Source organism: Malaclemys terrapin, chromosome 16, assembly GCF_027887155.1.
Source record: "Malaclemys terrapin pileata isolate rMalTer1 chromosome 16, rMalTer1.hap1, whole genome shotgun sequence".
In the NCBI taxonomy this organism is placed as follows: domain Eukaryota; kingdom Metazoa; phylum Chordata; order Testudines; family Emydidae; genus Malaclemys; species Malaclemys terrapin.
Window position 1 is genome coordinate 22,810,212 of NC_071520.1, and position 23,538 is coordinate 22,833,749.

Genomic DNA, 23,538 nt, shown 5'->3' on the forward strand with positions numbered 1-23,538 from the left:
GGAAACAGGCTCTAAATTTGGCCCACACTGGCAGGGCTCTAAAAGACAAGGAGTAAGAAAAGGAGAGAAGCTTTTAATATGGCATTTGTAAAAGTTTCTGAGCACCACCAGTTCGCAAGGTACCAGTCCAGTTCCTGGTGTACATCACAAAGTCTGTCTGGCTTAGCCTTAATTAAGCAGTCTGCAAGCTATAAAGCCCTGGAACTAAAAGTGTACAGAACAGAAATGTCTCATTATGATAGCTGTAGGTGTCCTGCCTGCGTCCATTAACCTACTGGACCTGGGAAGGCTTCCTGCTAGTGAAGATATATTAACACCCTCCCACCCCCCACAGGAGGTAAGTTTCAAACTCTAGTTCTTGTCAGTTGCCTTCCAGACTGTCTGGCTCTCATAACTAGAAAGTAGGATGTGCCAGAACTAGAATTCAGTAAGCACATATTAGAAGCTTAGCTAGTGACGGGCTGCTGAATGCACTAGGGCTTTTGCATCCAGAAAGCTAGGTGTGAACCCTGATTAGATCACAAATGAAAAGAGTTTGACAGATATCCAGATAATTCATTATCAAGATCAAAGCAAGCTAGTAATACATAATAATGCTTTCCATTTACAGCATGGTGTCCTTCAAACGATTTATAGCACCCTTGCGAAGCAGGATACTACTATTATCCCTATTCTATGGGTTGGTAAACTGAGGCAGGGAAACACAAATAACCAAAAGTCGCTTGTAATTTTGGAGGCCAAATTTTAGACATCATTGGCAGGAGTCTGTGTTTTGTGTGCTCAGCACCGCTCATCTGGTCTTAGGTGTCTAAAACTGGGCATCTAAACATGAGGCCCCTCATATTAGAAGCACTTCAGAAAAATGTCACCCAAGTGATTTAGCCACGGCCACAGCGAATCAGTAGCAGATTTGGAGATACACCTTGAAAGTCCTGAGTCCCAGTTCACTGCTCTAACAGGTAGACTATACTGCCTCATTATTTTCTATCTTATCTCCTCTCTCTATTGAACTTTAGACAAAGACACGAATTACATGGCCCTAACCTAACTCTGGTTTCAATGCTCCGTGCCTGATGAACTCTTTGATGTTCCGAATATCATTTGATGACAGCACAGGCCACCAGACAATCTGATTCACTTCAGGATAAGTCACAGAATAAAGCCCAGGCTATAACAGCAGCAACGTTGCACGACAGGACAGAGATGCATCAGCAGCCGTGTGAAATAGCCTGCAGCGTCCGAACCTGCATTCTATTCCTGACACCGGCTTCCCCCACTGTCACTCACACTTTTAATAGGAGAGAGAATAAGAAGCTCGTGTTTCTGACAGGAGACCACATGTCACAGAGACTGGTTTTCTCCTATTCCTGCCTCTCACCCGATCTGTTCTTAGTGATGCAAAAACGCCTGTGACATTTTGGGTGATGGCCTCACAGAGTGAAGAAGCCACAGGTGCAGTGTTGAAGAACTTGAGCCCACAGACAAATTTTTCTTAACAAGGCACAACTCAGACGGTTCCTCCTTTCTAACGAGTTCCAAACCAGATTGTGCTGTCTTGTCAGGCTTCTGGCAAGGTGCCTGGGTATTTAAGGGAAGTTCTCCAATGAATGTCTCTCAAAGTTTCCACTATGGCTTCATGAAGCTTATATTTTCTCTGCTGTCTGTATAAACTAATTACTCATAAAACACGGTAAAAGGTTTTGAAATAAATGAATATGCACCTTATTTATGATGATGGGTTCTGCAGTACTTGAATAGTACCCAGGGGCAGCTCCAGGCACCAGTGCACCTGGGGCGGCAAGCTGTGGGGGGCGGCCTGCTGGTTGCTGTGAGGGCGGCCGTCAGGCTGCCTTCGGCGGCATGCCTGTGGGAGGTCTGCCGGTCCTGCAGCTTTGGCGGTAATTCGGCGGCGGGGACTGCTCCTGAGTCAGTCACTGAGCTCACTTCTGAGGATGCTGTATTCACATTGACCACAGTCTCTGCCAGCGTGAAACCCAAACTCAGATCCCACGCCTCAACCCTACATGGTAGAATGCTGCAGTGTCCAGTTGTCAGAGATTAAAATGTTCAATGGGATCTCCTATCAGACAGAGCCACTTTATTATTTTTCATGAACCCAATTCAACTATCGGTCAATGGAAAGTCTTTGACTTCAATGGGAGTTGGATCAGTCCTGGTATCACTGCATCTAATCAGTCAAGTTTATATTTTTACATTCATCCGTCTGCTCTTGGGAAACGCCCTGTCAGGATGAAAAATGACTGCCTTGGCCCATTGTAAGATGAAAGGAGGCACATGAGCTTCCAAGATCCGTGTAGAAAAGGGGAACAAACTAAATATTTTCTGAGCACATCTGTGGTGCCATGGAGGGCAAGACTCAAGACACGTTTGCCCCATTTTTAGGCTCCATCCTACAAAGTGAAGCACACAGATGCAGGAGTTCTACCATATGCATCATTTTAGAGATCCTGGACCTTATGTTTTGGTGTTTAAAATAGGCATTTGCCTGTTACTATCAGAACAATTTAAATGTTAAAAAGATTTTGTAAAAATATTGTAATGAAAAGAAATGTTTTTATATTTTTAAAAAATTTAGATATCATTGAAAACACTTGTAGTATAAAGAATAAAGGATAGCAACATTTAGCAATTATATAGCACACTTCATTTATAGATCTGATAGCTTTTACCAAAGTATCATTACCCTTATTTTCAGAAGGAGAAATTCAAGGAGGTTAAGTGATCTGATTGAAGTCACTCCTGGAAATATGGAACTGTAGTATCGAATATGGAAGACTCCAACCCTTATGGAAAAGTCTTATACTAGTGGTTTTCAACGTGGGGTCCGCAGACTATGTCTAAGGGATCTGTGAAAGGTTATTACCATAGAATAGTGGTTTTCAACCTGTGGTCTGCAGACCCTGGGGTATCCACAGACTATGTCTAATATTTCCAAAGAGGTCCACACCTCCATCTGAAAAATTTTAGGCGTCCACAAATGAAAAAAAGTTGAAAAGAACTTCCCTATAGAATTTAACAGATAATGGTGGTAACCCTTCTATAGACTTTTTGAACTATCCTTTAGAATTTAATAAAGTTTTATATCCTGCCACAGAATATTATAGGATTATTATTTTTTAAAATCATCTATTGGAAGGAGAGAATTCTCTACTACATTCTATAGGTTTTGAGAGTAATTTGTATGTGACTCTATAGGCTTCATCCCTATGAAAGTCTTAGGGATTTTCACATAAGGGTGGTTCTGCACCAAATCTACCTTACGTCCTACTAACTGTCCCACGAGACCCCAACCCCAAGTAGGAATTCCAAGATTGGGCCCATGATTCTGAGGAGTAGATGACTCTTGGATTCTGACTCTTGGAAAGAGGGTGATGTCTGCTGAAGAACAGATCCATTTATTTCTAGGCCTGTGTTGCATCTGGAACAAAGGAAAGGTTCAATACTGAGAATGGATACTGATCAGTGGAGACTTAAATAAGATTCATTTGAAAAATATGCTTTCATGCTAAAAAGAGTGCATCTGGGAAGAGCTAAAGCTTCAGTTTTGAGCTGTTCCATAATCCCCAGAAATACATTCAGAGCCTTTTAATGCTGCATTCAAGGGGTCTTTAAAAATGAATCAACAAACAGAAGAGTTGATAATTGGCAGCATGGCCCACTGACTTCAGTTGGAGTTGTGGGTGTTCATTGACTCTAAAAATGAGGCCACAAGCTCCTCCCATACAGAAGGCACGAAAGAGGTAAGGGCAATAACTGAGATTTAACATCCACGGGATCCTAGCTGTTGGAAAAGTCCTATTTGATCATTCTACAAACAAGAACGAGACTGAGAATGTTTGCCTTTAGCTAGCACCCACCTATAAAACAGACTCAAAATAGTTAGAGACTATTCCTAACGTAGAAAGGATAATTAGAGAATTGGGCAATGATTATATTTTAATGACTTATTCAAGCCAACATTCTGCCCTCCTTACAGTTTCCTTCTGTAGTTCTAAATGGGCAAAGTAGTCTATGCTGTAACGTTGCAGTGTGCCTGCACACAACTGCCATGCTCTACACGCAAAATGGCTTCCTTCCTTGGGATCGATCCTCGGGAAACATTCCCAATGACCAGCACGAATGGCTTCAGGATTGGGCCTTTAGAACTGAAGGCGCGGAGAATCTTCAGAGATCAGGGTCATCGTTTATGAAGCAATTTAGAACCCTTTAGTTTGGAAGGTTCTGCATATTCCACACTATCGTCAGAATAAACTAAACTACCTATAAACCTCTCAATGGTTTAAACTCGCAGAGAGTGCCTTTCTTATGGAAAGGACTCGTACGTTCCCTAATCTCATTACAAAGACTGCTGGCAGATCTGCAGTGCAGCAGCGGAACATTTAACTCACCGTATCTCATTCGCTATGACAGACCGAAAAGAGCAGAGAGGTCACTGATGGCCAGCTGAGACTGCGGGGCATGTATTTACTCCCAAGTGACCAGCATGTTGAAGCTGAACTGCAGACTCTAAGCCACATGAACTCTCCAAAGCCAGCATTAGCAAACAAACCCAAAATCTGTCTTGTGCTGTGCACTCTAGAGTCAAACCATTTCTGAAAAGGGTGCAAATGCAAAGCGATTGGTCCTGCTCGCTAGGGATCTGACAGACTATACGCACAAAGTGAATGCGAGCCTCTTGCATGGAAGCGCGGGGTCACCGAGGTGAGCACAGAGACTGTTCCTTTCTTTAAACTAAAGATTGGTCCAAATCACATCTGCTAACTTGAATGGGAACTGCTGCATTGTTTGCTGCTTTGTAACTTTACAAAAAGTAAGTCTTCAATGATTTACACCTTTCCCTTGGGTCACAAGTCTCATGCAAATGACAGATTCACAACCGTGCTGACAGCTTGTATGGCAGGTTTCCTCATAGTGTAATTTAAAAAGAGCATATGATTTTAACCCCACTGGGATGGAAAGGGGGGAGAAATGAGGGTAAATATAAGGGATCCTTAACTGCAGCAGCATCAGTTGAGACTCAATGGCACAGTACATAAAAGTTTGGAGAAAGTGGTGGAGCGTCCTAACAACGCTGTTATCCTTCCCTTGCTACAAAGGCTGGGGTCTGTGTAGGTCTTGATTTTGCAGCTTTGAAGTTGATTTTGGAGCACTTACTGTAGCTGTTGTTACTGTTACTGTTGTGGTAGGTGTTGTTACTGTCATTTCACTTTGATTGTTCATTTATGATGTACAGGTCTTCTATAATGACACACCATTAGTGAGCAGAACGAATCCACAAGATGACATGGAGAGAACTCCGCAATGATATGGTCCAATGTTTCTTTGGGTGTCCGGAAGGTCTTTAAAAAGCAACAGAGGGTCCTGTGGCACCTTTAAGACTAACAGAAGTATAGGGAGCATAAGCTTTCGTGGGTAAGAACCTCACTTCTTCAGATGCATTGGAAAAGTGAGGTTCTTACCCACGAAAGCTTATGCTCCCAATACTTCTGTTAGTCTTAAAGATGCCACAGGACCCTCTGTTGCTTTTTACAGATTCAGACTAACTCGGCTACCCCTCTGATACCGGAAGGTCTTTGCATATTATGGGTTGCTGGTGTACTTACACCTTTCACTATTGACTTCCAGGATCTCATATTAAACCAATTGTGAGTTTCAATTTAAACAGAGGCTGATGCTTGGAGACTTGTGTTTATACATTAGGCTCCTGCTTTCTCAAATTCTTCTGTTCCCTTTCTTTCCGTGTCTCTAGTAATATCATTTCTTTTCTAAAAGCTCCACAACCTGTTGGCATCTTTTTGGATCTGCATCAGAAGAAAGTCCGCAGTCAGCCTGGTTTTCTGACACTCTGCTGTGCTGATGTATATTGATTCAATTAAATTATGAGACACTTAAAAGTACGGGAGGAATTTTTTCTATTTGCAGCTCTGTTCTAAATACGACACGGCACATCACATTTACTTGGAGAAAAGCATGAGAGTGATGGGACTTTAGACCAGCAAATCAGAAGGATTCCCATGCTGCGTTATTCATTATCTGTTTTTAGAGTTTTTCATTTGCATCTGATTCACAAGAACACGCCCTATTAGCGGAGCAAGGGAGAAGTATCCGAGAAGGAGGATGGTATCATGGTCAAGGCACTGATTGGGGACTCAGAGAAATTTGGGTTCTATTCCTGAGTCTGCCACAGATTCCCTTTGTGAACTTGGGAAAGTCACTTCCCTTCTCTATGCCATATGTAAAACGGGGATACTATTACTTCCTTTATTTGTCTTCTCTATTTAGACTGGAGCAGGGATCATCTCTTATTATGTGTCTGTGCAGTGGTCAGCACAATGGGCCCTGAACACAGCTGACGAATCCAAATGCTACTGTAATGCAAATAATAAATACGAATTAAGAATGTTTACTGCAGTTCAACTGAAACCCTAACTTTTCCCTGTAAAAAGCTACACACACACCCACCCACCCAATATTAAAAATCAAGGAACTGACACAATCCATGCTGTACTTTGGGAAGAAGCAGTTGGAAATATAGCCACCCCTGGTGAACAGTGGATTAGTAGCAACTAACAAATCATAACTCAGGAGAGCAGAAGAGTTTGAAGAGCTGGTAGTACCAAAAGTTTAGCACTGATTTCCCCATAATTTCATTGAGCTTTGCAGCACTCTCGCCAGTTGAAGTGAGATTCACAAGCATTGCATTGAAGCAATTGTTCAAAATCCGGCCTGCCCAGCACCACACCAGCTGTGTGGAAACCCCATTCATTGCCAAAGTTTCCCTAGTTTTATAGTCTTGAGTTAGAAAGACTATACATTTCATCCATTCGCTAATCAAAAATTCATCTACCTGCTGTTCAGCTCTAAAGCACCAACATGCAGCTAACCAACTCCAGACAGAATTTTATTTGACCTAAGTAAAAGATGATTCATAAATCAATCGCATTATATTCACTGTAAGAGGTTTTTATTGGAACTGAGTGTTCTTCCTGGCTGAAAATAGCTGGTCAGAACAACCTGCTTCTTTCCAGCCAGTCACTTGTTTTTATTTTCTCCCATCTCCTGCACTAAAAATATAATGTGCAGCTTTAAATCCTCCCAGGCTTGAAGACTTTGCAGTAGAGTCCTGTACAAAACCTGTGTCTCTATGCCGAGATGCAATGCCAGTTTGGATTCTTTTCCTTCCCTGAGCAGCAGGAGTTTAAAGGTCTGAGAGGAAAGTACTGTGCGTGCAAGATGTGCCAAGTCTTCTAAAGGGACCGGACTTTTTGAAACTTGAGATAACAGAGATGGCATCGTGCTTCATAGCAACCTGCCTCTGGATGCTGCTGACAAGTGGACAAAGAGCTCAAACCCTGAACACAGCATGTAGCTATGTCCTGAGTGGACTTTTCCTACCCCTGACCAGTACCTGAGGGTCCATCTCTTTTTTAAATTTTTTTTACACTTTGGCATCACTTGCCTAGCTTGTCATGCCAATAAAGTCCTACTGAATTGAGATGAATTGTGTCCCAAGCTGTGTTCAAGGCCAGAAAACTGGCTCCTAGAGGAGTTTGATTCTGCTCTAATCTAAGTTAACAGCAAAACTCCCATTGACTTCACTGGGAGCAGGAGCAGGCCCTGGCCCTACATTAACCCTGGGGCAGTTGGGGAGGGTGTATGCTAGCTACTGTGGCCTTTTCCTGATGATCTGGCTACCCCGAGCATTTCTATAGCACTGTAATGTGCCCACCGACGAGAGTCATACACTGACACCCATTTCTCTCTTCACGCAGCACAATACTGTGTGTTTAACACATCACCACTTTCCTCTAAGGGATAGAATATCAGCCTTGCTCCAGCACGTGTGACTCCATTGACCCTCTCAGGGGTAGCCCATAACAAGGTAATAAGGTAAGAGATCTTCTCCCTAAGCTCAAGCGATAGAGGTCTGGTTTTGGAACAGAAGGTGCTGGGGAACAAAAAGTGCTGGGGTCTAAACCCCATGCTTCTGGTCTATAGTTTAAGTGGTGACTGTGCTGTCTGTAGGTACAGCCACAGATTCAGTACTGCGGAGGTAACTATCCACTTAGCAGCTGGACAATGAGGTGATGGGCCATCTATACATTTATTGCAGTATCACCGCAGTATCTGGTTGCCTGACAAGGCTCATGTGGAGACATTCAGGAACACAATATGGGCCTCATCCTGTAGGAGCTCTGCCATTGACTCCAGGTAAGATCTCAAGGCCCAGTGGTCTCCTACTTCCTGCAGTTTAGCCTCTCAGCTGGGGAACTAGAATTTAATAGGTCAGCAAGGAGGAGCACTGTGCAGCTCTTTCTGAAAATGGCCGTGGATGGGGCTAACAGGAGTTTCCTTTGCAAATCAAAGGGGGAAACATATTCCCAAATATATGCGTCTGTCTCTAGGATCCCCTTCTATAAAATTAATGGGACAAAATAAAGGAGGAGATTTAAAATATATCTGACCTTTGAAAATACTGTGGAGCAGAGTACCATGCTGGTAGTTCGCCAAAGAATGCCACTGAAGGCTTTCAAACAGTTCATCATTCCAGGGTGGATGTATTAAAGAAATGACTAACCAAATATCTTTCACAAAATGCACTACTGTTGATGGTTTTCCCCCCAGTGGCTGAGTCTGGCAATGTCTCAAGCCACAAAATTTTAAAAGTCAGCTTTCCCTAACAAACCCCTCCATGGTGCACAATTACTCACTGACCTGCTTAGGAAAATTGCTCCCTGTCTTACTGTCAGACTGAGACTCTGCTGGGTTACACGGTATGTAGTATCCAGCCTGCTTTAATCTGAATGGATACACAATTGAGTAGCAGACATCTGAGCAAAGGGATCATGTCTCTTATCAGAATGGGTTTGATTTTGTAAAGCTGTGTTTCCATTACAACTAGCAAAAATCTGCAGAAGGCCCTTTCCTACACTTATGCATGCTGAGTCACTTTACTCTTGTGAGTGCTGACTTCAGTGGAATTAATGTTCCCAGAAAATTATACGGGTCTTTAGGCAATGGGCCTTTAGGCAAATACTGTGATCTTGGTGAGTGCCAATAATTCTCATGACTATCAGCTCGAAATCTTTAACACCGACAGTGTTATTAATACTTTTACTATTAGCAAAACAGTTAGCAATAAGGCTGGGCCTGAACCACCAAAATTCTGCGACAGATTTTCAACTCCCAACAGTTCAGAGATGTTTTGATCTTGGGGGTTATTTTAGCCCATTATAACAGAGGGACTGCTGGGAAATTTGGATTTTGAACCCAGATCCAGTTCCAAAAGTTCCTAAAAGTTCTTACATAACTGTGTAACACATTGGCCTTGTCCATGTGATTATGTCTCCCTCTAGTGGTTGGCCCCAGTATGACTAAGAGCCTGCTATTTACTAACAGCCACTAAAGTTACTCCCTTAGTTTAGGATCTTGTGCTTTTGGTGCTGAAGGCTCCGGTTCAACACACAGTGATGGCCATTGGTTCTGTATGTGTGAATCCATATTCATTACATTTGATCCATGGTTTTGGTTTGAAACCTTCTCCAATGTGTAAATGTAATTAAAAAGAAATCAGATTGTAAGCGCTTCAGGGCAGGGATCATGTGTAGTACAATGAAACATTGATCCTGAATGGGGCCTTTGGGCCCTACAGCCATACCAGTTATAAATAACAACAGCAATAGAGTGCACTAGTATGATCTCACCACCTCTTAGCTCATTTAGCAATTCTAAGAAAGCTAGTCAAAGAATGACAAAACCCCAAACCAAATGCTTAGACTAGCTTCTGGAATAAACAGAGCCCTTGCTGTACAACTAGCATACAAGGGCAGATGAACTCAGATTGGAGAAATATACTCAACTTGAGCCTCTTTAATTCGGGACTGATACAAAGGGTTACAAGCTCCCCAAACTCAGCTCTTCTTGGTGTGGACCTGCCCTTGTTCAGGCTGTGAGCAGACCCCCTCTGAAGCCAAGTCAGATTTGAGCTGTGTGGAAGGATTCACAAGAGCAGCTAAATTCTTCCTGGGTTTCCAGGAGATTAAAAAATGCCTGGGATTGGGAAGTTGGAATCATTATTAATGGTTTCAGATACATAGATCAAAGTAGAACTTGGCTGATTTATTTTAGTGCTATAATAAATTTCTTGTCCACCTTTAAAAGACCGGGACCATTGTGTGAAGGTCTGGAGCACTCGAGCACTTTTATAGCTCATGAAATCAACTGTACATTTGGGAGCAAAGGAGCTATAATGTTGGCAGAAGCTGAAACTGAAGGGGTAGAAAAAAGAAAGGCAGCAGATCAAGGCGGGACACTGAGCTGCCCAGAGACAAGTCTTATCGCTGGGGAAAGCATTACCTGCTACTTGCAGATGCATTCTATTTTTAGATCACCATTGTGCCCTGTTACCTGGAATCATGTCACTGCAATCGACCCTGGGGCATTGTAAAATGAACGCAAATGGGCTCGTCTCTGATGGCACTTCAAATCACAGGGAAGAAATATCACCTACTTGCTCTTTGCTTGAATCATACGAGGGGCCATTTAATTACTTGGTGACTAATTACCATGGGCCAAATCCTGACAAGTGCTGATCACCTGCAGCTTCCATTGTTAGGCTGTTTGAATGCAAAGCTTAATTCAAATTCCATACGGGCTGAAACCACATGAAAAATGTTTTGTATTAACTCAGAGAAATCTCTGAGTTTCATACAGCTCTTGTCAATCTCCTTCTGCACCCGCATATTTTTTTTCTAGTCAAATAGATCTTAGTTCGCTGTGTAGGCTCCACTATAGACTTGCCTACCTTTTTTATGGATCGTGTTTATTACAATAGTGCCAATGGGGCCAACTGAACATGTTCACCTTGTGCTAGATATTGTACAAGCAGAGCAAGTGAAGGGCCCTGCCCTGAAGAGCTTACCATCTAAATAGGCTAGTCAGACAAAGGGTAGAGGAAAGGGAAAGAACATACAAGCGGAGCAAACAATGTGATGGCTGCAAAAGTCACGTTAGTTCTATAGTTGTATTTTAGTTTATCTTTGTTATTTAAATCCTTTCCTGGGGGTTATGTTAGGGTGATGAGCTGCAAAGACTAAGGAAGGGAGAGGGTGGGAGGGGTTGGAGCAAACAGAATCAGCATAGGGGAGTGGCCTTTCAATACCCATAGGGTTGATCTTCCCTCAATTCCTCCCCTCCCTCCGAATAGGACAGAATTTAAAACAATATAGAGTTCCTCAGAAAAACCAAGACATTTCCGTTCAGTACGAACTGTGCACACAAGCACACCACCCTTATTGAAGATACCACTTTCCTTTACCAGTAACCACGGGAGTCTGTTCTTTATTAGAGCCAATTTTTTCAATTCAAAGACTGTGCTTGATGAAAAAAATCCAATTTGAAATTTTTCCACAGGAAAACGCCACGGTCAATGATTTATTTGGTAGAGAATGGATGGGAAATTTCAAAATATTTTTGTTCAGTTTTCAACTGCATTTTTCATTTTGGGTTGGCTTTTGAAAACTGAATCAAAGCGAAAAGTTTGATATAAAGTAGAACACAATTCTTCAGAATTTCCAATGAAAGCTGGAGCGTTTTAAAAGAAAAATTTTAGATGAAAACTTTTTCTTCAGAATTTTTCACGGCAATTTTTTTAAAACTAGCTGTATTATTAAAGATGGAGATGATGGGGATTAATACAGGAACTGTAAAATGGAGGAGGAACTGGTTAAAAGGGAGATGAGAATGTGTTACGCTAAAAGGAGAACTATTAAGCTTAAGGGAGATTACTCTAGTTTGACACTCTGGTTCGGCAACATCCGTGGTCCGGCATGATTTTATGTTTTTTATGCTTTATCTACTTATTTCCTTGTGCAAATACAATAAAATTGTGTAACAACACTAACACTTTGTTATGAAGCGAGCCGGTAAGCCTTGACTAGGCGGCGTTGCAAGTGTCATTCAGTTTATTCGCCTCAGCGAGATAAGAATAAAAAGAGACCCGCTCGCTACAATATTGACTCCCGGGTTCAGCAAATTCTTTGGTTTGGCACCGGTCAGGTCCCAAGGGTGATGGACTAGAGAGGTTCAACCTGTAGTAGAGTTCCTCAAGGATTGGTCTTGGAACCGACCTACCTTGCACAAAACGTAGACATGCGCTAATGAAATTTGCTGATGACACAAAGTTGGGAGGTATCCTCCAGACATAGGGAAACAGAAAATTATGCAGAACCTTGAAGACGGGAGTAACAGAAATGGGCTGTATGAAGGGCAAGGTCATGCACTTAGGGACTAATAACACAAATTTCTGCTATAAACTGGGGGCTCATCAACTGGAAATGACAGAGGAGGAGAATGACCAATTCAGCCAGGTCTATTGGAGAATGACTACGAGCCACCAATGTGGTGCTACCATGAAAAAGGCAAATGTGATCCTAGGATGCCTCAGGAGAGATATTTCCAGTAGCGAGAGGGAAGCATTAATGTCATTATTCAAGGCACTGGTGAGATCTCATATGGAATACTCTGTATAATTCTGGTCACTCGTGTTCAAGAAATATGAATTCACACTGGAATAAAGTGCAGAGAAGAGCTCTAGAATGACCAGGGGAATAGAAGGCCTAGCTTACGAGAGTAGGTTAAAAGAGTCTAGCAAAATGAAGGCTGAGAAGGGATATAGTTGCTCTGAATAACCACATCAGAGAGAAGAGTTATTTGAACTAAGAGACAATGTTGGCACAAGAATAAACTGGCCGTGAATAAATTTAGGGTGAAAAGTGGAAGAAGGATTCTAACCATCAGAGGAGTGACATTCTAGAACAGTCTTTAATAGTAGTGGGAAAAACAACCTAACTAGTTGAAAAATGGAGCTTGACAAATTTATGAATGGGATTATATAAGAGGGTTGCCTGTGATAGCAGGGACTGGACTCGATGACCCAGGAGGTCCCTTCCAGTCCTATGGTCCTATTATTTATAGAAGTTAACATTTGCATGTGATAGATGCATCCCCTCGGGTGCACTGCATATTTGTCTGAAAGTAACAACTTTCTCTACTAATCTCAATCATTTCAGAACATTTTATCAGAGGAAGAAATTACATCTCTAAAATTCCTCCATTCAACTCCAATGAACATCTGAGCGCTAATTTCCAGTTTTTTATTTCACTTTAACCTCAGAGTGGTTAGAAAGATGGGCTTTTAGAACCCACCTAAAAAACTGAACTAATGCAATGGAAAATCCTTGTGGTAGAGACAAAAGTCTTTGGGAAAAGGCCTGAGGGTATGTCTACACTACAAATGTTACACTTAACTATAGAGACATAAGAGGTTTTTCCGCCACTGTAGTAAATCCACACCCTTGAGAAGTGATAGCTAGGTCCATCAACCTACGTCAGCTAATTTACGTTGCTCAGGGATGTGAATTTTTCACAGCCCTGACTGACATAGCTAGGGTGACCCAAGTTTTAGATGCCGACCAGGCCTAAGAGTAGAGCTCGAAATGCTAATAGGATATAACACTTCAAGACAACATTGTCCTTTCCAGATCATCAAATGCTTTGAGAATTGCAATAGCTCAAGAAACACTGATATTAAATCGTTTGAAGGGGGCTCTCTTTTGGTAGGAGGGTTTGTTTTTTCTTTCAATTTTCGATCAAATATTTTCTTCAACCCATCAAATAATTACTCTGGGTTTTTAATATATTTTTGGCCGTCACTCTACTGTCATTGCAAATATGGACATCATCTGGTGAGGATGAATAACTTCTGTGTGATTCTGTTTCTTCTACAGGGAACAACTTTCTTCCCCCAAGTCCATTGGTTCCCTTAGCTATACAGATCCCAGGGATCCATTGGAGGCACAGGAACATCTGCACAAAGGCCCTGTGCACTGTCTCTGAGGCCTCCTGCTGCTGTCCTCACTCCATTATTTCAAAGAGTGACTAAGTTTCTGAGCCCACCTGGTTTCTTTTCTCTCTGTCTCCTTGGTTGGAAGATGGCAAACAGTGTCAATGATTATTCATTAAATAATTAACTAATTTAATACTCATTCTAATGAAGGTAATTACAATAAATTAATCGGGGGCAGCGTTTACGCGGCTGTAATAAAGACTTCTACACGAATCCCACCATAGTGCATTATTGTGAGCTCTTGAGTGCAGGATGCTGCAAGCACACAGGGGTTCTTCTGCTTTAATAAGACACCAATGATCTGAATAAATCTGTTGCAAATCCCTGTGGCTGCACAGGTGTTGTCTTGCTAGATGCATATCGTAGGCCTAATGGGGTCAATGCCATATTATTATACAACATTTATAGTGCAGTAATGCTTAAAGGTTGTGCTTCTGGTGCTTGGTGCTAGACAATCATATAATACATGACAATCCCTGATCCAAGGAGTTTTCAATTTATGCGCTAAGGATAAATTCACCCCTGCACAAGGACCATGCACTACTTAAGCCCTATTCTGAGGGCTTACATGGGACTTAAAAATGGTGCACAGGCCTTGCGTTTGCTCTCTGCACAAGGGTAAAGGAGCTAACATACCAACCCAGGAATTCACATACCAACAAAGGGGTTCACACACCAACACAATTTTGTGAGGCTGTTACCATTGTATCTATTGCTATCCACAGCAGCGCGTCTCAGAGTCTGCGTCAGTTGACTGCCTCGCAGGGCTCACTGTATGGGGCTAACAACAGCAAGTCGATGTTTGGGCTCAGGCTGGAAGAGAGGGTTTCAGACCCTGGGCTCCAGCCCAAGCCTGAACATCTACATTGCTATTTTTAGCCCAGTAGAGCAAGACCTGTGAGCTTAGTTGGTTGACCCAGGCTCTGAGACTTGGTGCAGTTGGCCCTTTTTTTGCAGTGTAGATGAACCCAAAAGGGAGAGATTTTCAAAGGCACAAATGGGAGTTAGATGCTCAACTTCCACTAAAAGTCAACAATGTCTTCACTGAGGAACCTAGTTCCCTTTTGTGCCTTTACATACCACCTTCTTATCCATTTGAAGCCTGGGAACAATTAATTCACAGGGCCAGGTTTATTGGTCAGTTAAGGGCTCTGCTTCCCCTACCCCATTTCTGTATAGAAAGGCAGAAGTACTGGGAAGCAAGCACATGAGGGGAACTTACTTTGACAACATCCTCATCAGAGGACTTGCACTCAACCGATTCAGAGATGTCCGTCACGGCGCTGTTCTCCTCAATGGAAACCACTTTGATGGGCACTGCAACCGTCTTCCCCGTGAGAATCGCGGTGTTCAGAATTTCTGTGTCCTGCACACAAAACCAAGCACAGCCCTGTTAAAGCATTTCTGGGATGAAACCACAGGGAGGTTAGAGAGATTCCTAAGAACCCAGAGCCCGCTCATCAGCTGGTGTGAAGTCCATGGAGACAAGCCAGTTATCACTACCTGAGGATCTGAGCTCATTCTCTCCAACTAGAAACAACCTATTCAAATGTAGTAAATCCAAACTTATAATCTCTGCATGAGACAAACTCTTGTATGCACATTGTCAGCCCATTGACCTTAACTGTATACTCTAATATATAAAACAAAATCTTTGCAGTTTAATTCACCCCAGAAAGGCTCCGCTTCCAGGGCAGTTTCTGTTTTCTACCTATATTACAGGCAAGTTAATTAAGGGTCCAAATGCTTACTGCTAGGCATGAGACCCACTATTTACTAAAACTGGACGTCAGGGATGTTCATTGAGATGGGGTGGAGCCACAGTTCAGGTTGGTGGTATTTGGATACAGGCCTTTGCAGAGATGGGGTATAGTATCTGGAGCTGAACTTTTCAGGACGATTTTGTTTCTTTTGATATGGCCAATGACACTACTAAGCTGTAAAACAATGTAAGGAATCCAGCAGGCATTAGTGAACCGTGGGGAAAATAAGAAGGAAACCTGAAAGCCTGAAATCAGATCTGAAAGGGTAAAAACCTTTAAATCCACCTTCAACACAGCTAACAGCGGTTTCACTTTTTAAGTGATTCCATCCCAAGTCTGACTTCTAAGTAGAATTTCAAGTCTTTATGCAGCCTTTTAACTTCCAGCCCTACAAAGTGAGCAAAAGTCAGCAAAAGCACCAGGGCCATTCTTGCAGCATGCAGGTCAACAGGATTTTTGCCATTGCTATCAAAAGCAGCAAGATTGGGCACTGATGCTCTAGCCAATGTTTTATTTTCAACTCAAGTTTAACTGGTTTAAATTCCATACTGTCTTTTTAAACGGTCTTACAATATTTTACGCTGAGGTTCACCTTTTCCTCTTATATTTTTTCAAAGGACAATGCATTTGTTTATAATATAAAAGAAGGAGGAATGTTGACACTTCTGGATAAGTAAGAAACCTACACAGATCCTAAGGCATTTATGTGCACACCTTTATCTCACATTATCAGAGGAGTAGCTGTGTTAGTCTGGATCTGTAAAAAGCAACAGAGAGTCCTGTGGCACCTTTAAGACTAACAGATGTATTGGAGCATAAGCTTTCATGGGTGAATACCCACTTCATTGGATGCATGACGCATGTCTGACGAAGTGGGTATTCACCCACGAAAGCTTATGCTCCAATACATCTGTTAGTCTTAAAGGTGCCATAGGACTCTCTGTTGCTTTATCTCACATTGTAAAGCAAGTCCAAAATTTCCCAAAATAGGGGCTTAAAGTTATGTCTCTCAATCCCTACTTAGGCACCTAGATTTCTGAAGCCTGATTTCGCAGAGAGAGAGCACCCACCATATCCCACTGATTCTGACAGGTACTTGGCACTTTTGAAAATCAGGCCACTTTTGTTAAACACGCGGCCTTAAGACCCTAACTTTTGAAAATCTTGCGCCATAGTGTGTTCCATATATTGGCTCTTTTGGACAGCCAGACATTTAAGCACACTCACAAACAAACGAAGTGAAGTCCTCAAAAAATTCTCTAATAGTTTAATAAGCATAGAATAACACAGCCAGCCACTTCAAAACCCAAATGCACTACATCTTTTGCTGTCTCTTTTGATATTGCTAGCATCATATGTCCTTGGAAATGAGTCTTTTGCCTCAGTCTCTTAACGGCTTTACTTATTTTTTGTGCCTGAGAACGTTAAACTGTGCGAACGAAGGACTTGAGGGTGAAGGAGGAGTGAGAGAGCTTGTGGAAGTGACAGAGCATCTTTTCAGGCTCTCGCCGGTCTGCTTTGAAATGATTCTATTCTGATCAAGTTTGTCTTGAACTACTAGAGTGAATTACTGATGGAGAAATCTAATTTAAAGAGACAGGCTCAGAATAAGAGACCTCTCATAAACAGAAGCACAGTTTCAAGCATTAAACATACTGTGTGGCTTGGGATTTATCAATGTTTTCATCCAATGGTAGCCTACCAAACGTCAGGCCATTAGAACAAACGAACAAAACAAGAAAAGGTGTGAACATATGATGAGATGAAGCACGTGTAACATCATCCTGGTACTGCCTATAACGGAGTATAACTATAGTTGTAACTCACAATGATTTGAATGGGAATCATTAGCGCTTACTCCAGGGCTGAGTGCAGTCCTGTTCAAGTATGCAGTAGTAGGCAATCAGTAGAATAAGATAAAATGAACAACAAGAAATAGATAGTTGGAGGTGAGGGTATCAATAGTGTTCAGTGGATAAAACCACAAGCTATTGATCTGACCTTGGATGACACATCTAAGATCCCCAAGCACTGGGACCCTGTCCCTGTATCACAAGGAGGAGAAAGCCAGCAGCTCATCTAAACTGGTATCACAACAGGACAATGATGAAAATGCTGAAAGTGTGAGAGAACAGCATCAGCTTTACCAAGATTGGGGGCTTGCTTCACATTGCAGCTAAACTCTGAACCTGGACCAAAACAATGGATTTGCCATAACAGATGATACCATTACATCCCTCAAATCTGATCTCCTGCCTTGACCAGACCCAAGCCCATGGCTTAAATTCAGCTGGAGCAATCTGGAGCAGGGCACCAGTAAATATTTTTAAACCCACAGGGCTGATGCCCCGAGCCCCAGGAAATACTCTTTGAGCATTTAAGCCTTGCCCAAGTCTCTTCTGGGTCACGCACCCGCAAATCAGATGCTTCCACTTTACTGGCCAAAAGAAAACGATCTGTGCCTGTAGAAGGCAAAAGCCTAGACAGCCAATACAAATGATGGTCCTATTTTCTCTGTTATATAGCACAGAGTTGATGTGCCAGTTGTTTAACAATCCATCATTTCTGTTTATCTCTTTCCAGTGGATCATTATAGAGGGATATGATGCATCAGTGGGACTGATGTAGAGATACCATGACAAAGGTTATAAAACCTGCTGAAATTCCCCAAGACCTTTCTGGACAGAAGAGGTGCAAAATTTGACTACCGGCACATTATGAGCAATTATGATACCTCATTCTCCTGCCCTCCGCTAATGGTTTCATTAAGGGAAACTGAACACATTTGAATGGATTTAGGTTGATTAATTACTTCAGGGGCTGCATCTGCAAGAAAAAATATCAAAAATCAAAGACGCAGTTTGTCATGATAAAGGCTCATTGAAGTTTTAAGATTTTTTTTTTCCACGGGCCAGCATCAGCTTCAGGAACACTTAGTGCATGATGTGCACAAAGGAAATAGAAATGTATTAGACAGATTCACTAATAGCTAATACCATTAGTCTGATTAGAGATCCTTGATATTAGCAGGGAATCAGGAGCTATGGTACCATAGCATCTGGTCCATCAAAATGAGGATGGAAACCCTTTGCACTTCATCTCCAATTAAATCAGTCACGACTCATCACTGCCATACAGTACAGGAACTGTTTAAGTATCATATGTGAATAAATTACCACATACTGCTTAAGGAAATTAAAAGCTGCCGTCACTCCCATCCTTCAGCCGCCAAGCGCAATATGCTATGCAGAGGTTGTTGTACGCGCAAGTGTAGGCTTAAATAAAGACGGGGGCACAATTCTCACTCCTTTTGCCCATGTGCTTGGCGCTGGAGTAGAGGAGAAGGTGGCTTGAAGACACCTTTGAACTCCCTGTATTCTGAGGCAGCTAAGGGCTTGCCTCAGTATCAGTCAGAGCACAGTTCTCCATGGGCCAGGGGAAGCAGAGAATAGTGGTAACACTGCGCATTCTGGCCAGGCTTCCTCCCCACCTTTGTCCCACCTCCTGCTCTTCCTCACAACACACCTCCTGTGCTGGGGGCCAGGAGTAGGGCTGGTGCAGAGCTGTTAGCCAACCATATGCCAGGAGAGAAGACCCCTGCACAGGGAGTATTCCCAGGGGGATGTTTCCGTCCCCTTTATGGTCCCTTTATTCAATGAATGGCCTGGTAGCGTAACAGAAACGGGCCCACAATCCACACATCCAGGCACAGGCTGTCAGGCAGAAAAAGACAAAGAAGATGTGGATACAAAGGTCCTTCAAAAAGCTGAACAAAACCTCAGAGAGAGAGAGAAACAAACATGGCTGAAATAAAAAGATAGGCCACTCAGCAGAGAAAAGTGTTTTATAATGGTCTAATTTAACAATGTGTTTAAAGAGCTCTCAGGGTCTGATTCAAAATCCATCAAAGCCTGGAAATTGAGTTTCCAAACTCCACCAGATTGCGTCTTGTTATTGCAACAGCCTGAATTATTCATCAGTCATCAGTACAAGTTAATGGTGGAGCAGAAGTTGGACCTTTGAGATCACGTTGGGTGACATTAGAAACAACTGTCACTACATTCGATATCTGCCGTAATAAGGCTACCTACTTACACTTTGAATAGGGATAGAGAACTTCTTATAAAAGCAATATGCTTTTAGTTTGCATGCTATGCTGTGGATACACACAGGTTACTAAGAAACCTTATGAAAGGCTGAGAACCAATATAAGATGTAGGTAATTTGAACAATCACAATATCTGGGACCTTTCCCTTTTCTTTAATTTTTAAAATCCCCCAAGAACTAGTCTACTTTCTGTGCCAGCAGCCATTAAAGTTTTCAGTTTTAAATCAAATCTATTTTGAGTTGTGAAAGGACCAAAAACATTTAAGAACTGTGTTTGGACTTGCTTCCCGTTTATTTAAAAAATATGGACAAACTAGTGCAAAGTAAAAAATAAGAAAAGAAAAGAAATAGGATGAATCCTGAACAGGCACCAATATTCAACCTGGAATGAGGTTGTTATAAATTTATTATGATCCCCTAAAAAAAAAAAAAACCACAAGTTGTGTTTCCAAAGTGAAGTAGGGGAGCTAGCTGTTCTGTTCCCACTGAAATTAACGTGAGTTGTTGTGAGTGTGTTGTTCTTCTAGTTGGCTTTGCAGAGCTGAAGCTGGCTTTGTAACTCTGCTAGCACCAGGGGGCATGATTCCAACAGTGCAACCACAAAGCCAATCATTTGGTATGAAGAAGGAGAAAACCTACAGGCTTCTGATTGGGAGATGTCTTCCTGCCACACATGAACACAATGGGACTTTTCCAATATATGAGGGGGAACATAATTATCGTTTATACATATTTCAACAGACAGAAATAGGAAGGAATGTTTTCATGTTTGTTTCTCTACTGGCTTGATAAGATTAATGCAGTTTTGTAGCTGAGTCAGTCCCAGGATGTTAGAAAGACAAGGTGGGTACCAACTTCTCTTTCACCAACAGAGGTTGGTCCAGTGAAATATATTACCTCACCCACTGCGTCTCTCCGGTAAGATTAATGTCCTTACTGAGAGAAGCACATAAAACAGCTGATTTACTCTGGCACAGGAGAAATTATTTTAAAAATTAATTGTTATGTTTGAGCTGCAACCTAGTTTTTTATTACCCACAAAAGATCTGCCCATTCCCAGTCTGAAAAATATATCATACAACATTCTAGGTCAAACTATGGATGTTTTTTGCTCTCTGGATACCCAATACCTTTACAAAAGGACCAAACCATCTGACTCTGCCCCGAGAGGCAGAAAAGGCATAGAATGATATCTTCTTCCATATAATCCTAAAGTCACATCCATGACCTCAGCATACGGCCTGAGGTCATAGTGATGCAAGGAAATAGGAAAAAAAAGCCCATCTACTGATAGTTACACACAAGTATGTTATGGAATCTTTAGGACTTGTGCAACATCCATTGTACTGCCCCCGCATAGAGACAGATGAAGCAGATAGGGGACCTAGACGGCTGTCTTAGCTCTTTTAGCCATGCACTTAATTAGTTGTGACTCAAGTGCAACCAATCACGGTAGGGCAGAGAGAAGACTCAAGATTCGTTCGTCTCCTTTGTTTAGCTGAAAGATGAAGCAATTAAGAAGCCCAAAGGCTGGAAATGGTACATTATACCACACAAGAACAACTGGAAGGAAGGTTTACTCACCCTCCTGCCTTCTTTGCATAGACACAACTCCCTTGGAAGTCAATGAGCCCCTCCAAAATTCCTTTTTGTGGGCAAATAATGAAGAGGCAGGAATTTACATGCTAGGCACATGCACCCTGATCTCATGCCTAAATACCTCTGAGGATCTGGGCCCCGATTCAAATCTCACTTGCACAGGGGTAAATCAGGAGTTACTTTGTTGGCGTCACAATGGTATTAAAACAATGTGAGATCTGAATCAGGCCCCAACATTTACACTGGAGTATGCGGGAAGCGGAGTGCAGTAGGGCTGTATAAAGAATTGGATGTAAATATTACTGATAGTATGGCAAGTCCAAATTCTCTGCTTCTCAATAACGTGTGAGGTTTTTAGACTCCAAGCCAATGCTACCGAGAGAATACAGACTAGCAGAGACCTTTGGGCAGATCCTGATGAGAGTTACACCAGTGTAACTCTCAACTAACTGCATTTGAGGTAACTTAGATCAGAATTTTTCCTCCCACCCCTGGCCCTAGTGTTCAGTCTCATGGGAAATTCAGCAGAGCTGGTATTCAGGAAAAAGACGTGCTTTCTTAGAAAGGGAAAAAAGCAAAACAACACATGAAGCTGATGTGTTATAGCCAGAGTAGAGAGGTCTGCATGTGCTCACATTTGATTTGCTGCATATTCCTCAAAGGTAGGCACCAATAAAGTAAACTCTCCAGGAATCTGGCACCTTTGTTCCAATCCTAGAAAGTCTGCTGATGCCTGTGGGACCTCTGTGCAAAGACCAGAGTAGAGAATATGGCCCTTAGTTGCTTGGATTTAGCTGAAGAGCAATCCCTATGTTCATCCAACCTCTCAATTGTAAGAAGGCAAGCATTCAAGCTTGACTAATTTAGGAACTAATTCAACATTAAATCGCGGCAGAATGAGGAAGCAAAGTGACAGCTGTTTAATTAAACTCTAAATCCGATTAGATGGTGTTATCAAGAGAAATCCACTGGAGCCTAAGGTCATGAGAATGGTCCTGTTTACAGTCTGAAAATTCTATAAGTAGAACTACATAGCATGATGTTAATCATAGCTTAGCAATTAAGGTTTCTCCCTGCACACAGACAGTCTTGAATTTGAAAACTGTGTGTTGCATGCTTGGGGAGGGTACACAGATGCACTGGTGGTGTTTTCATTTAGAAGGAAAGTTCCTTGCAAGACTTTGTGGGAGAAGGGCCTTCAAGTATAACGACCTTAGGACGAGGAAAGTATTTGCACTATGGTAAAAGGAAGAAAGAAACAAGCATCTCTGCATTGCTGAGAAGCACTTGAATGGGTGGAGATGCTGGAAATGTAGAGAAAATCTAGGGGCAGTGCTGTGCTTCCACTATTCCTTACACATGATGCCCCGGTTAGCACCACCACTCTGGCAATATACTGTAGTTACAAGAGAGGAAGATGGAGATAGGGGAGACACACGTGCTAGTTTCAAATACCATAAATATTGTTCTGATGAGTACTAAATTATGCATCACAAATTTCCATGGCATTGTAGTTAAAATGATGCACAGTATCTCACCGCACTGCAGACAATTGTTATGCTGACTTGTGAGCCTGCTTGACACGATGCTTGCAGATTTGCGTTATTAATGCTACTGAGATTACAACTGATTAACAAACTGACGCTGTTAGGCGGCAGATTCTGTTTATCTACATAATCCCGTGGTTAAAAATAAATTATACATCTAGCTTTCAGCCAACCGGATTCTTTGACACTCCACATTCACAGACCTTGTGTATATGAGGGGTGGGGAGCTGATATTCAGGATTTGAATTCTTAGCTCACACTTAAAAATGATCGAGGAAAGGTTTCTAAGGAAAGGAGTTTGTATCGTCTCTGATGAGCACACTGACACAAGTTCAACCCAGGGGTAAGCGCGTGCAATGCTTGTTGGTTGGATTTTGGCCCATTGTTTTGTCTCACTTGATTACAGCGTAACATAGTGAACAGATAACAGGCTCGCTATAGTCTGTCTGTCAGTTTATAACCATTTGGGCTTTTCCTTCATATCTCAGAGTGACGGCTGTAAAAGGGGTGGGGAATTCAAGAAAGGTAGCCCCCTTGTTTAATACTGTCCAACACCAAATGTGGATCTAGAATAGAATCCAGCTCACTCTCCCA

At 42.2% G+C, this 23,538-nt stretch overlaps 1 protein-coding gene across 2 annotated transcripts in view; it reads right to left on the reverse strand.

Annotated features, from left to right (window-relative positions):
* TMEM132C (transmembrane protein 132C) overlaps positions 1-23,538 on the reverse strand; it is a 310,537-nt gene that overhangs the window by 21,113 nt on the left and 265,886 nt on the right. For both annotated transcript variants that reach the window (XM_054007021.1, XM_054007020.1), the window contains one exon: positions 15,150-15,293. In XM_054007021.1, coding sequence (XP_053862996.1) covers positions 15,150-15,293 — 144 coding nt within the window. The remainder of the gene's footprint in view (positions 1-15,149; positions 15,294-23,538) is intronic.